This window comes from Podarcis filfolensis, assembly GCF_964270895.1.
Source record: "Podarcis filfolensis genome assembly, chromosome: 11".
NCBI classification, from domain to species: Eukaryota; Metazoa; Chordata; class Lepidosauria; order Squamata; family Lacertidae; genus Podarcis; species Podarcis filfolensis.
In genome coordinates, this window is record NC_139613.1 from 26068730 (window position 1) to 26084784 (window position 16055).

General features: G+C 42.7%; 1 protein-coding gene across 13 annotated transcripts in view; it reads left to right on the forward strand.

The window, feature by feature from the left end:
- Positions 1-80: 80 nt before the first annotated feature.
- MAST4 (microtubule associated serine/threonine kinase family member 4) overlaps positions 81-16055 on the forward strand; it is a gene marked incomplete at its 5' end in the record, with an annotated part of 200946 nt that continues 184971 nt past the window's right edge. For 6 of the 13 annotated variants that reach the window (XM_083575973.1, XM_083575986.1, XM_083575984.1 and 3 more), the window contains one exon: positions 154-843. In XM_083575973.1, the coding sequence (XP_083432099.1) occupies positions 487-843 (357 nt within the window). Of the gene's footprint in view, positions 844-16055 lie in introns of all 13 variants that reach the window. The other 7 variants (XM_083575991.1, XM_083575975.1, XM_083575983.1 and 4 more) reach the window with 6 other exon arrangements.

Below are 16055 nucleotides of genomic sequence, written 5' to 3' on the forward strand. Positions count from 1 at the left end.
TTTTTGCGGCGGCTTTTTCCCCGCCTTCCTCGCCTCGCTTTCCCCTTACCTGCCGCTCACTCGCGTCGGGCTCGCGAGCCCTCCCTCGGCAGGGCCCACCCACCGCCTCCGCCATTGGCTCGGCGGGCTGCCCGTCTCCCCCCCGCCCATGGCCCGGAGGCAGGTCCGCGGAAGGCGGCAGCCCTCTCAGGGGCCGGCGGAGGCAGCGGGCTGCTCTCCCGGAGCCCCACAGCTCAGGCTCCCCGCCGCTGCCGCCTCCCAGGAGCGGCTTCCGAGCCGGCGGCGTTTCCGCGCTTGGGACAGCGGAAAGCGATGCGGGTAGCAGCAAGCCGCTAGGCGGTGCCTGGGCTCGGTGTTCCCCTTTCCCTTCCCGGCGGAGGATGCTGCCGTTGCTGGAAGAAGAGGCGGGCGGCTGACTTTCTTCCCCGACCCGCCCAGGCGGCGGTGGCGGCGGCGGTTGTCTCCCCTCAGCACTTGGCGGCGGCGATGGGCGAGAAAGTTTCCGCCGAGCAGCAGCAGCGGCAAGATTACGGCGGCGGCCGGAGGGTCTCGTCCTCTTCTTCCAGCTCGTCAGGCTCGCAAACTCTCTCCGAGGAGGGCGACGGCGATGCCTCAGCCGGGCAGCTCGGCGGGACGGGCTTCGCTGCCCCCCTCAGCCGCGGCGCCCCCGAGCGGCAGGTGGCGGCGGCGGCTTCTTTCCCCCTCGCCGGGGAGAAGGGGGACCATGTGTTGGGCGAGGGGCAGCGCTGTCGGGGGAGCGAGGAGGAAGTGGACTCGGCCAGTGGCGGCGGCGGCCACTTTCGTCCCGAGAGCGACGCCTCGCTGGAGGAGCAGGACGAGGAGGTGCGAGGATACTGTGTGGGGAGGGAGACCTCGTTCCCCGCCGACGGGGGGAGCCCAGACGTGTGCGAAGGGGCGGCGAAGACGGCGCCCGCAGGCTCCTCCGCCTCCCGGTTGCCGCCCACGGGGCGAGCCCTGGCCAATTGTGGCGGGAAGTGGGGTGGCAGCTGGACGTGGCCCGCCGCGCTGCCTCCCCCCGCCCCTCGGGCTCGCCCAGGGCTGGGCTCCCTGCCCGGTGTTGACGGGCGGGCCTGCCCCTCCCAGGTTGACTTTGAGGGCTGTGTTTATGTCTCTCCTCCGCGTTCCCTGCGGCTTGCCGCAATTGAGGCTCCCGGAGCTTGCTTCCTTCCCCGCCCCTTCGGGTTGCGCCTCGGAGTCCCTTTCATGCTCAGCCAGCGCGTGCTTGTATTGTGGGGGTCGGCGAGCCACCGGCGACGTGCTTGCACGTGGGGATGCACGGTGGCCGCTTGAAATGGCACAGCCGCGGAGCAAACTGTCCCGAGAGCAGCAGAGTTGAAATCTTTTTTTTCCCCAGCAGGGGGCTCGTGGTTTTATAGCCCGACCGCTCGTTATCAAAGCCTTCGGTAGCTTGGCTATGTTTTAATGTTTAATAGGTTATTGTATTTTAGTGTTTTGTTGGAAGCCGCCCAGAGTGGTTGGGGAAACCCAGCCAGATGGGCGGAGTATAAATAATAAATTATTATTATTATTATTATTATTATTATTATTATTATTATTATTATTATTGACTGTACTGTATTAGAACCCCAGGGTAACATAGTTGGAAGTGGAACATAAGCGTGTCTCGTGCTTCTTTTCACTGGGGGCAGAAATCTTTGTGAAGAGGAGACAAATTCCAGAGGAATTCCTGTGAAGTCAGCATTGCCCACCAGTGTCTTTATTTAAATACTACTTTGGTTTTGGTGAGGAGGCAGTACCTTTAACTGGAGAGTTCTGAAACTTGAGGAATTTTGGGTGAATGTATGTATGGGTGGCTGCTCTTGAAGACGGGGCCTGCAATTAAGAGTTACAGATGTGCAGAGGCCTTGTATCCTTTTTAAAACTCTGGTTAGGCGAAGAAAGCTGCTTCTGTGTTCACAAACTTGGCGGCTGCCCTCTGTGAATAAAGAATCTGTTTGCCTGAGTGGCTGAACTAGGTTGCAAGGTTACACAACTCTATTTCAAGCTTCCCTCTGTTCTAGAGAAGGGCTGACATTGTAGGGAAACAGGATTTAGTTTATGCCAGTGCTCCTTCTTGGCATCTGTTCTTAAATGCTAGGGGCTCAAAGCCGGAAACACTAGGAAATGGTCCTGAGCAGGTGCATAGTGCTAGGGTGGGTAGGTAGGTAGTGTTTGCAGACAGGTAGTCCCAATATCTGTTTCTAGTAACCAGTGTTAGAAACTGAGATATGAAAGCTAGGAGCTAAATGGCACCTTAAACCTAGGTTATGGGCACAACAATGGAATGTCTAGGAGCACTTTTTAATAACAAGAGTACAAAGCTGAAAACAAATGGCACTGCAGCTGAAATATTATGTTCATTTATGTTCATTTTTCATATCGTCTAGTTCTTCCCCTGTCCACCCCCTTAATATTCTTAAGAGGGTCTCTTCCCCAGTCTTCAGAGAGTAGCTGGAAGTAAAAGGTCCTTCTTTCCTTCTACTCTGCAGTTTTAATCTGAAATCTTAGGTGCAGTACTGCATCCAGAGCTCAGAAATTGCTTGCACTAATGAAGTTTCCTGTCGCAAAATGCATCTAGAACAATGGGAGCTTCAAACACTGCTAGTAACTTAAGTCTATACCAGAGCAGAAAAACTTCTTTTCCTGTGGATTTGCTTCTGGATATTATAGCTGCTAGGGTGTGAACTCGGTGTCAAGCATTACATACTTTGCTTACAGCTGACAGTAATCTTGGAAGAACTAAACAGCATAGTTTTATGGAATAATGGGTGATTTTGCAAGTGATCTATTGGGTGAAAGTGCTCACACACTTCAGTCTACATGCATTCATATCTGAATTTTGAAAAATGATATGTCCAAATTAATAAAATTAGCATGTGTCAATAGCATGTGTATGAGAAAATGTAGCTTAAGGTGAAGTGTGAGCACTTTCACAACTACTGGTAATACTTTTTAGTGACAAGTGTCTTAGGTGATGTATACTTTCAGATTCCTTTTGTAGTTTACACTCTCTGATTTTCAGAATGGCCAATGAATGTTAATCATGTCACGTAAGAAGCTTAGAATAGATAAAATAATGGGACAGCAATAGAATCTGGTTTTATTTTTGAGAAAGTGACTGCTGATGCCATACTTCACCGCTTCATTTTGTACATTAGCAGTTTTTTTTTAAATTAGGTATATAATTTTATACTGTCTTCACTAATTATTCCAGGTCACTTTGCAGTTAGGTTTCTGGTGTACATTGCTATCATGTATTGTTCCACAGCTTTGTTGCAGTCAGCAAATTTGCTCATGGTTGAAATTGAACCTTAAGCGTATGCTATGCTTGGCCTATGATATGCAGTGGATAAACAAATGGATATCTACTCAGGTAGAACAGAGCTATTTCTGACTTTAAATGGAGCTCTCAAACTTTTTATAGTTAAGGAAAAACTGTTGGACCTGCCCAATATTAGTAGGAAGTCTGTGAAAAAGTAAGGCGTTGTCTGGATTGGTTCTTAGTCATAGTTTGACATGAGAACAAGTCTAGCTTTCTCCTATGTTTGTGCTCTTCCCCTCCTGTAAGATGTGGCAGTGAAAAGGAGTTAGTGTTTCTTTTTGATTAACTGTAGTTTGCTGTGTTTTCCTCACCTGGATAAACTGTGTTTAATTTTAACTTAGTTTAATGGAAGCCAGCCAACTTCAAATATTGTTTATGATCCAGGCTTGTTTTCATTAAGCATAATTAAGAATAACTGCACTTTAGACGATGGGCAACATACTAAATTACAGCTAATGTAAAATGGAAGCAGAAGCTTGTGTTCAATGCCATGTGGCAGTTCCAGGGGAGGGGTGGGGAGTCTGAGTTGTTATGTCCAAATGCAGTGATCAAATCCCAGTACTAGGGGCCAGTACTAAAAGTGGAAGAACACATAATGAGAATTATTTGCTCATAAGTCTCATAAATTAAAATCAGACTCATAACATTTCTATAAATCTCAGTTTGCCAGTATATATAGAAGCCATTTGTCTTTATATCTGCTGTGGCGCATATTTCATTTAAAACTGCTATGATGCTTCTGCTGCCTTTAAGTGGCAAGGACTGTGTTGTTAAGAAAGGAATTCTGTAATAGAAGAGTGCATTAAAACATGAATCTTTAACTGTTGGCTTGCAGTCTGACCTAAGGTGGGTTAGCACCAAGAGCATCACAACCATACCATATACAGAGTGGAAAAAAGTTAAAAATTGGTCCATTAATTCATGTTTGGGCTAAAGGTGAGCCCTGGGTTTGAACATAAGGTCTTTGAAAAGTCATGGCATCCACAAATAGCAACACAACTCTTTCAGAGAAATGGTGCAACGCTAGATAGATGAATACTGTATAAGTTGCTATAATAGTGTCAGCCAGTGTTTCCTCAAACAGTAATCTGCGGACCATGAGTGATCCTCTGCCTATTTTCAGGTTGGCATCTCTGCCACTGCGCATCCAGTGCTGCCTCTTCCTCTTCACCACCTTGTAGTGTGTGATTTTTCATTGGACTAATGTTGGTACCAGCAGTGCCCAGCATACTGAGTACAGGGGATTGGGTGACAGAGATGTTTGGTGGTGTGGTTGGAAAAGTAGTCCTCTTTCCTCTGAGGTGGAAGAGCCAGAGGCGGCTTCCCTTTGAAAAATCACATGCTATGTGTGGTTCAGCATATCAGCAAGTGTCTGAAAAAATGTTTGCTCTGTATGTGAAAAATGAATTTGTAAGCACTTATAAAGCTATTATTGTTGTTGTTGTTGTTGTTGTTGTTGTTGTTGTTATTTATAGCCCATCCATCTGGCTGGGTTTCCCCAGCCACTCTGGGCGGCTTCCAACAAAAGATTAAAAATACATTAAGACATCAGTCATTAAAAACTTCCTTAAACAGGGCTGCCTTCAGATGTCTTCTAAACGTGAGATAGTTGTTTATTTCTTTGATATCTGATGGGAGGGCATTCCACAGGGTGGGTGCCACCACCGAGAAGGCCCTCTGCCTGGTTCCCTGTAACCTCACTTCTCACAGTGAGGGAACCACCAGAAGGCCCTCGGCGCTGGACCTCAGTGTCCAGGCTGAACAATGGGGGTGGAGACGCTCCTTCAAGTATACTGGGCCGAGGCCGTTTAGGGCTTTAAAGGTCAGCACCAACACTTTGAATTGTGCTTGGAAACGCACTGGGAGCCAATGTAGGTCTTTCAAGACTGGTGTTATGTGGTCTCGGCGGCCACTCCCAGTCACCAGTCTAGCTGCCGCATTCTGGATTAGTTGCAGTTTCAGTAGTTATTCTCTTGAAGCGGGGCAAAACTTGCTCCCTGTTTTTAATATTGGTGGCTACCAGCTTGAGGCAGGGTGGCAAACTTCCCCCATCCCTATGTGGTCTTCACTGTAGCTTTGAAAATGTCTCAATGAGAATTGGGAAGACCAATGATAGTGAGAACTCAAGAGGCTCCTTGTATCTAGGAAGATTAAAAGAAAAGCAGTGTGTGGTTTCCCACTTGTGTAGATTTGGGTTGTATGTATGCTCTATAGGAAGGGAGGACCTAACACATAGGACCCTGGCATTACCAAGTAACACAGTGATCTGTCACTTAATGTCTGTGATCACCAAAAAGTGTTGCCTTTTGATGTAGTACACTAACTGGTATTTCCAGATGTCATTTCATAAAATGCATCCTTTACGAAATTAACAGTTGTTGTTGGGTTTTTTTTTGCACGTTTGCTTATTTTTGTGTGTGAAACATCATCTATTTCCCTTAATATTGAATTTGATTGTAATTGCATTCTAGATTTGTTAACGATTTTCTTTTATCTGTTGCCAACCCATATCTCATTTATTACTACACACTGGAAAGAAAACCCAACTGCATATTTTTTTTAAACCACACTGAAAACTACAAAGCTGCCTTATTTCTAGAGCTGTCACTAGTTAGTTAGAAGGATCACTAATACTGTGACAGCTGAAATACTTTTTCTTTGGAGCTCTAACTGCAGGCGTTGGCATGATTTCAATCTATTAGATCTAATTACCTGCTCAAACACTGCATTTCTGCAACGTTAGAGGCTGAAAATTTATTTAAAGTGATGCGTTTCCGTGTTCCGCTCTATTTTGTTATCTGTAAGGAGAAGAGCAATTAGACAGAACTTCAGGCAGGTTGCTCTAATTGTTGGTAGAGTTTGGTGGTAGATAGTGTTTAACATCAGAATAGCAAATTCATATTGGGCTGATTAAGGCACATTCCTTACTTAGCAAATGTAGTGAATTTGCATCCATATATTTATTTCCCCAACAATGTTACTCCAAATTCCTTTCCTCTATTTGTTGCCTATTTCATGCTTGCTTCTGTGTCAAATGTTTGACTACAAGCTTCCTGAGGGGCGACCTCTCTTTTTGTTACACTGAAGTATAGTATAGTAGATGGACTTGGACTGCGAGAGCTTGGCCCTAATATCCCTTTGAGCGATGAAGCTTGCTTTGGATGGTTGTTGTAAAATCCGGTTTCTAACTTTCAACTTGCTATAAGGATACAATAGGATAACCTCATGTATACCATCCTTAGATCCTTGGAGGATTGATGGGATACAAATATGATAAAATAATTAGTTCTAAACAAAGATTACAGAAAAATAAGCCCATGTGTTTAAATAAACACAGCTTATTCTCTACCTTACAAGATATAGAAAAGAAAAGGGACCAAAGTAACAACGCCATCGGTGTTGCTTTAGATTTTTTTCATAAGTGGCCAACTTGAATGTTTGGTAGCAATGGAATGCCTTGGGTTACAGTCTTATACACTTTTTATCAGGGAGTAAATCCCATTGACCTTACTTCTGTAACTTACTTCTGAATAGACATGAATGGAATTGCATTGCAAGTAAATAACCTTTTCTGCTATTTTAAGTGAATATGAAGCCTGTGTGAACTTCTAGTAGTTATCAGTAATAGCTCATACAATTGTACGTAGCACCCAATAGACTGCAGTGGTATTTATTCTATCAAGCAGCCACTGGGGGGAATACATAGTCTCTCCTACAAATATCTTAGTGACAGTTATATAAATCAGAGATGAGGAAGTTCTGACCCTCCAGATGATATTTCCTTCTAACTAACACCAGTTTCTGCCATTATGGCCAATTGTCAGGGATGCTGGTGCTGTACACCAGCAGTATTTTGAGCACCACAAGTTCCCCAGTCCTGGTATAAATGCTCTAACTTTTGGTATTTTATAAAAAGGATTTTATAAAACCACACTCATGAAAGAGTTTTATAAAATCACACACATGAAAGTTGTCTTTTCATCACTTTCCTTGTACTTTTCCACATGGCATGCTCTGACATTTTAAAATGTCATATCACTTTTAAAATACTGCATTGTTTTTAAAATCCATAGTTAACTGATGTTTATAGTTCTATGTTTATTACAGCGCTTTATGATTGTTGAAGATGTATGTAGCTCCTACTTAAAAATGTTCATCTCAAGTTCATTTTCACAGTGCATCTTGTAAAAACTAACAATGTGTGCATGCATAGTTGAGTATAACAGTGACATTCTCAAGTTTTATGGTGGTGTGCAACTTGAGATAAGAACACCTGGGTTGAAATAAATTGCTATGTCAAACGACTTCATAAATATACTTCAATGTTATCAGTGCTCCTTTGCTTGTTCTCTTGTAATCTGAGTACCAAACAACTACATTAGCAGCATTTTAACAAAATAGACATTGATACTACGAATACTGAAGGAATTGGATCTAATGTTTGAATAAAGTACAAAAGAAAAAAATGCAACAGAAACTGAGAAATGTAATAATTCTTGGGACTGGTTTAAGACATTGTTAAATTTTGAAACTACAGTGGTACCTCAGGTTAAGTACTTAATTCGTTCCGGAGGTCCGTACTTAACCTGAAACTGTTCTTAACCTGAAGCACCACTTTAGCTAATGGGGCCTCCTGCTGCTGCTGCGCCGCCGTAGCACGATTTCTGTTCTCATCCTGAAGCAAAGTTCTTAACCTGAAGCACTATTTCTGGGTTAGCGGAGTCTGTAACCTGAAGCATATATAACCCGAGGTACCACTGTATAAGGAAATTCCGAAGTATTGTTAGAGAAAGGTAACACACACATCTTGGTTTGTCACAGTTTTGGTGAGTAAGGATTTTGTGAGTGAGGATGGAGATACATTACAGCAAAATAAGACTGACAGAGCAGAAGGGAAAGCCCCCTAGTCAGACAGGACAAATTAAATAGCTAGTTAAGGTAGCAAAACACCAAGGTTCATTCAGTATATCAAATTGGTCACACTGCAACAAGGAGAAAGAACTCTAAAATTGTATGCACGACTGAGATCAATGTCCAAAGACAAATTTATTACTGCTGGATCCAGTTTCTAAGTTTTGATCAGTGATGTCAAAAACTTTGTGAAATATCTCTTACCAAAATACAGAAAGTGTAGGGCAACCCCACCACATGTGCATGTGCTTTGTTCCCCCAGACTTTCCAGCATAAGGAAAGCAAGCTTCAACATTATCAGAGTACACCAGTTACCAGCCAGTACTGATTCCAGAGTACAGTAACTTCCTGCATCTTGGTAGAGGTCATTTTAAGTGAGGTTCAGGTCTTACTCGCAGACTAGCTGCTGCTGTTCTGTATTGTTCATGGAATTCTCAATCATGGAAGAGGCCATCACCTTCAAGTTGGGGTAAACCACTGAGTCTCTTGGGCTTGCTGACTGGAAGGTCAGCAGTTCAAATTCATGTGGTGGTGGTGAGCTCCCGTTGCTCTGTCCCAGCTTCTGCCAACCTAGCATTTCAAAAGCACACCAGTGAAAGTAGATAAATAGGTACTGCTGCGGTGGGAAGGTAAATGGCGTTTCTGTGCACTCTGGCTTCCGTCATGGTGTTCCGTTGCGCCAGAAGCGGTTTAGCCATGCTGGCCACATGACCCAGAAAGCTGCCTGGACAAATGCTGGCTCCCTTGGCCTGAAGCGAGATGAGCACTGCACCCCGTAGTTGCCTTTGACTGGGCTTAACCGTCCAGGGGTCCTTTACCTTTTTTACCTTTTACCTGATTTAGAGCAGTATGATTCATACACGGTTTTAGTCCAGAACAATTGCGCTTCTAAAATAATGCTATTTATAAGTGATCATACTTGCCACCTGAAACCAGTTACAGTATAGTGGAGACTTTACATTTTATTCTGCAGTGTTGTCTCAGTTATTGGGTGACAACATTTAATAAGTTTGAGAAGTTTATACAGCCCTTTAGACACTCATCCCTTGATGTAGTATCATGTAGCACCTTCTTCCATTTAAAAAACCATTGTGTTGGTGTGATAATGAGGAGGAAGCAGAACAGAAACTTTGGCAGAATTGACATACTGACTCAATTCCCCTGCCCAGCCGAGAAAGATGTAAGTGGTGTTAAGGGCAGAATTGCATTTGAAAAAATGCTAACTAATGTGTTGTTTTATAAAATGTAGAGCACTGACAGCAGACAACACAGCAGAGGATTGTTCTGAGCCAAATGTTAGACTAGAATATCTCTTTCCCATCTGCTGGGTCATCAGTCATTCTGTTCCCATAAGAAAATCCCACCCCACCCCCACCATCTAATATTTGCAGTTCTGGACACTTGGCATAAATGAAGAAAACTATATTGTAATCATTTATTTTAGTGGAAGTTTACTGTTCTCTTTGTTATACTTCTTTCTGTAGGTATTTGCCCAATAATTTGAGCCTGTGACAGCTGTGTGTATTAGTTATGTGTTGTCTTCTACTTGTTTTATTCATACACTGAATTGGTTTTTCGACAGCTCTTTCTGATTTCCAGATCAGTTTTTGGCATCTAATTGGTCTTTTAAAAACTGGTGCTAGGACCAGAGTTTGGTAGCCAGCCTTATTTATGACAAATTATTTATTTGTCAAACTTTGGGGCAAATTGGTATTCAGGGGTAAATAAGCAAGTATAACCAGTGGGTAAGACACATTGATAACATTTACAGGAGAGTTTTTTAAATCATTCATGGCATCAGGGCAGCACACATGGTTGCTCTTTCCTCATTTAATCCTCTCAACAATACTGTGAAGTAAATTAGAATGAGAAATTGTGACTGTACCAGCATCACCCTGTGAACTTAATGGCGGAGTAAGACAAACACTTTATGCATCCTTTTTCGAGATTCCATGTTTTAGAAATTACTTTGGCAGGTTTTATTGTTTGGCTTCTCTCCCCCCCCCAAAACAAACAAACAAACAACCAAAACAAACTTGAGAGAAGGACCATATTTCATTGGTAGAGCAATTTAGGTCCTAGGTTTAATCTCCTGCATCTCTAGATAAGGCAGGGAGGGACACCTATCTGAAAACCTGGAAGGCTACTGTTGATCAGTGCAGACAATACTGATCTAGATAAACCTATGGTTTAAGTATAGTGTAGCTTCCTATGTTCCTAAGTTATTCTGTTGGCTTTAGAGAAGCAAGTCTGATAGGGACTTTAAAAACCTGTCACGTTTTGAGTGATACCCAACATTAGTCATACTTGGAAGAGCTCCATTAAATTCAGTAGACTTAAGTAACTTTAAGCTCATTGATTTCAATCGGTCTAACTGTGAGTAGGACTTCATTGAGAAACAGTGTCTGAGGTTAATATTCAGTTTCTCTTATGACACAAACTGCTTCACTATGGTATAAATATGTTTGAAATCTTTGTTTTGTGACCTACTTCATTTTCCTCCAAAATCTCTGTAACAGACTTTTTAGTTTTCTCTTATAAACAAGCATTACTTAGTTTGTGATTTCAGCTGTAATTGAAAGTCAGTGGCAGGTTGCCATTAGTATTCAGTGGCAGTGTGCAGTGGTTCTGAAATCCCACTGGTCTTGCCTTTTTAAAGGGCAAATTGAAATCAAGATTGTCTTAAAAAGGATCAGATATTACATAATCTGGGCACTATTTCATTTTTTCAGGCCACAATATTTTTCAGTGGAGTGTCTCCCTCCCCCTCCAAAAAAAGCTATAGAGAGAAGAAAGTGATCTATAAATCCCAGCAAAGTTCTCATTTGATTTGCAAGGGAACATATACGTACTATTATGCTAGTTTTGAGGGAAATAGTGTAGGAGGAAAGTGTTGAACATTCATTTATTAAATTATTATCCTACCCTTCTCCCAGAGGATCCCAGGGTGGCAAACCAAAGTGATAAAATGATACAATTAAAAATAAATCTAAAATATATATAAAATGAATAAAAACACCTGAAACTTTAAAACATACAATACACAATTTCATAGGCATAGCTAATAACAATATATATTTGGGAAAACTGTTTTAGGTAATAATTAATTTTTTTATTTATAAAAAAAGTAACCATAAGATGGCATTGGTCATTATATTGAATGTGCTGAGCTTCAGATGGCTCCATGTACAGCAGCTGTGTCATGTTGATTAGTGTGGCTAGAACATAATGTGATGTACATATATTCTGATAAAATAAATTAATTTTTTTTAAAAAAATGTCCAGTAGCACCATAGAGACAAACTAAGTTTGTTCTGGCTATAAGCTTTCGTGTGCATGCATCTTTTGTGGATGGCATCTTGTATGCCTCCTTCTGGCAACTCCTGCAGCCAAGCTTTCCTTTCCTTTCCTTTGTACCACATCAGTGGGGCTGAGAGTGGGGTCTTGTCATCTGGGTCCAGGACCTCCATACACACCGCCCAGGCTTGCGCCCCATGGAGGTCATTATGGTGCTGCAAATGCAGCAAAATTAGCTTACAGTGGAAGTGTAATGATTGGGTAGAGCTAAAGGCTAATCATCTGGAAGTAGCTTGAGAGATCGGTGGGTGAAACAAAAAAAAAACAGGAATATTAATTTATCATTTCTATTGCTGTCACTGTCAATAAAGACAATTAAAAGGTAAAATAAGAGCCCATGTTCTGCGATGAAAAGCCAGTATAATTTATTATTGTGTCTTGGTATGCAACACTTAATTGTGCTTAAAAGTAATGGAAGAGTCATTTAATTGTTTCTACCTCTAAGCCCTTTCACATGGATTTCTGGGAATCTTTGCTTGCTAGAGGCCATATGATTTACTGTTGTGATGGTTCCTAGATAACTACGATATTTCCTATGTGTGAGTGCCTCCAGCTTTGTCCGTTTTCAATAATTCTTGTTATATTGTAAGCGTCCCCTGGTTCAATGCGCTCAGTGAAGTCTGAATGTTTTGCCCCTCAGCAAGGCAGATGATATTTAATAGATGCCATATTTCTAAGTATCCCATTTAGCTCCATTGCTAAGTAGAATGGCAGCAATAGCAATAGTGAAGAGCTTTGTGGACTATGACTCTCATGTGACATCTAAGAAAGTGATGACATGCTAGCAGCAAACTTCTCTGACAAAAGAGGAACTATAGGCACAATAAATACATAGCAGACTGTAAGTAGGTCCTTTTATAGTGGAGGAACATTGCCAATTTTATGATGGGGTAATGTGTAAGCTTTTGGATATATACAGTTGCGTATATAGCTCCAAAAGGTAGTAAAGGTAAAGGTAAAGGTACCCCTGCCCATACGGGCCAGTCGTGTCCGACTCTAGGGTTGTGCGCCCATCTCACTTAAGAGGCCGGGGGCCAGCGCTGTCCGGAGACACTTCCGGGTCACATGGCCAGCGTGACGAAGCTGCTCTGGCGAGCCGGTACCAGCGCAGCACACAGAAACACTGTTTACCTTCCCGCTATAAAGCGGTACCTATTTATCTACTTGCACTTAGGGGTGCTTTTGAACTGCTAGGTGGGCAGGAGCTGGGACCGAAAGACGGGAGCTCACCCCGCCGCGGGGATTCGAACCGCCGACCATACGATCGGCAAGCCCTAGGCGCTGAGCTTTTACCCACAGCGCCACCCGCGTCCCTGCTCCAAAAGGTACTAACTCTTAATTAATTTTTACTAGCAAATATGCATGTTTTGCTTCTAAAATTAGGCTGGAAGACCTTTTATGTTCCTTTATACTGTGGTTTGGTCAGTGCTCCTGTACAAAATTGCCAGATACACATTCATTATCTAGTAAGAGGGGGGAAATCGCAACAATGAACTTGGGGCGCAGTTGTAACAAAAAAATAAATTTAAAAAATTCAGCAAATGTCACTGGTATGAGCACTGGGACATAAATGTCCAGGCCTCCTTAAATATCCTAAAGTGAGAACTTTCTCAATTGTCAAAGTTCAAAAAAGGCCTTAAATAGCTGTCCTGTTTTAATTTAAATAGCTCTAAATTATTTACAGATTATATGGTCAACTATGCTGATCTAAAGTTTGAGTTACTTGGCTTCTTGTGGTTAGCAGACGTGACAACATGGGAAGAAGTTATACTTTGAGGGATAAGACAGACCAAATTGATTTTTAATAGAACTTATTTTTAAAAAGTTGAGTCCTTTGTTGTGGAGGAAGGAGTAGATGAGCTCTAATTCTAAGTTTCATAAATTTTTAATTTTTAATCTTTATGTTTTTAATCTTTACAATCAAATCCTGAGTCATTAAAACAGCTTCTTAATGTTAATGAAACCACAGCTGTCATGTTTTATAAATGGAACTGATCTTTTTAACATAATGTTTGACATAACATAATAGTAATGCATAAATCTGGAATGTTTGTTTTATACCTTGAAGGGATTAACAGCACTACAGAAATAAATGCTTTCATGTTGAATGGTTGTTGGAAGTCACTAGGAAGCTAGAAAACAAGCCTGCTTCATGGCAAGGCTTTTGTCTAGAATACTAAGGGCCAATCATCACTTTATATTTTGTACTTGAGTAGAGATACCAGAGTACAAAATAACTGGCCTCTTCTAAAATGTGAATACCGTATTTTTCGCCCTATAGGACGCACTTTTCCCCCTCCAAAAATGAAGGGGAAATGTGTGTGCATCCTATGGGGCGAATGCAGGCTTTCGCTGAAGCCTGGAGAGCGAGAGGGGTTGGTGCGCACCGACCCCTCTCTCTCTCCAGGCTTCAGGAGAGCCCCAGCGCCAGCCCCGCAAACTCCGGGGACAGCTGGGAGGCGCAGCGCGTCTTCCCGCTGTCCACGGACCTGGTCTGAAGGCGGGCGGCGGGGAGAAGAGCACTTCTCCCCGCTGCCGGCCCTGCAAGCTCCAGGGACAGCTGGGAGGCGCAGCACGTCTTCCCGCTGTACCCGGACCTGGTCTGAAGGCGGGCGGCGGGGAGAAGAGCGCTTCTCCCCGCTGCCGGCCCCGCAAGCACCTGGGGGGGAAAATAATTTTTTTCCCTTTATTTCCCCCCCAAAAAACTTGGTGCGTCCTATGGGCCGGTGCGTCCTATGGGGCGAAAAATACGGTATATAAAAAAGAGACATGGTGAATTCTATAGCATTGCAGTTCACCTACAGCTGGAATTTAAACTGATGGATATTGCTTGTAGTACTATATATGCTTCTGGTTGTGTTTTGTTTTGTTTACATAGAATTTATAAAGTCTGGCATGACATACATTGAGGTTGAAGAGGTTTCATTATACTGGAAACACATTTTGTTGCTACTTATTGCAGTGGTTATTGCAATAGTTTAAAGCATTTTGTAAAACTTATTTCTTCCATAGCTTGTAACATTCAGTAGAGTTAAAAATTTCCAATGTTTGTTCTTTTTGTGTTCCTCAAAACTGCTCTGGGGAATCTAAAATCTTACTTTGCACAGAGATAATTCCAACTGCTTAATGTGTGTGTTTTGCTGTGGAAATGTGCCTTGCTGAGAATAAACCGTGTAAAGCTGCAATTGATGTGGTTCTAATTTAGGGCTAAAGTACATGTTACATTACATCTTCATTTTAAAAAAGTCAAAACAGTAGGTGTAGGCAGCCTGATCAGAATTGAGGCTGCCTCAAGAAGGGAGAAAGAACTTACCCTTTTCTCCCCTGCTGTGGTCCTAATGAAAATCCTGGTCCTGAAGCTACTATTAGCACTGTGCTAATTTCACTCTTATAGTGTGTGGAGTGAATTTGTAGGATTGTGCTCTTGCACACTTGTACATTTACACAGTTCTCTTAACTTTGGCACATTATGATAGTAGTTGATCTTAGACGGCTCCTGCTTAGCATGAGTGAGAACAACAACCCATTATTGTTTGCTTAGCATCATATCTGAATTGGGGATTGTGGTTTCTTTCACTTCAAACAAACCACAATTGGAAGGGAAGTTTTGTTCATGATCAAGTTTGTGCAGTCCATAGTTTGGATGTAACGCCATTGCCAGAGGTCAGTGTAGCTTGTTCCTCCCTCAGTTGTATGATGGCCAGAGTGTGATGGCATTTTCACCTAGCAGTATATTGCGAGTGAAACTGCTGCCACTCCTTAGTCTCTGCCACCAGTGCCTGGCTGCAGTTCATTTCTCCTTAGGGGCGCTGGTGGCAGAGGTGGCGGTGGTTTCACTCATTATATACCACTGGGTGAAGCAGCCATCATGGTCGGATTCTCATACTGGTCCTGGGCAACATATTGATACATTGCCCAGGCCTAGTGGTCGACAGTATGGAAAGCCGCTGAGCAATCCAGAAGAACCAGGGAACAGCTTTCACCTCTGTTCCTAGCCTGCTGGAAATCATCAACCAGCGTGACCGATGTGGTTTCAGTTGCATTATGGGGCCTGAAACCCAATTGGAAGGGGTTCAAATGCTCTGCATCCTCGAGGCATGCCTGGAATTGGTCCGCGACCACCCACCATCTAAGGTAAATAAGTAATGTGGTTATTGAAATGGCTGAATAATAAAGATTACTGAAGAAAGTGTGGGTACAAGGGTATATATCCTGTAATAACTTCTATTTACTGTAAACAGGCTTTTAATGAGTGTGCTATAAGTAGTGCTGAAAGTTTTAAGTTGCTTAATCAGTAGATTTTCAATTTTAAAGCTTGATTATTTGTTTGCAAAGTTCCAGCTTTAATTTAGTGGCACTGGGAATTAAGGGCAAACTTACTTCTTTAGCCTAGTTTATTCTATGTTACTGTAATATATAGAATGGGGGAAAATAGTTTAAAATG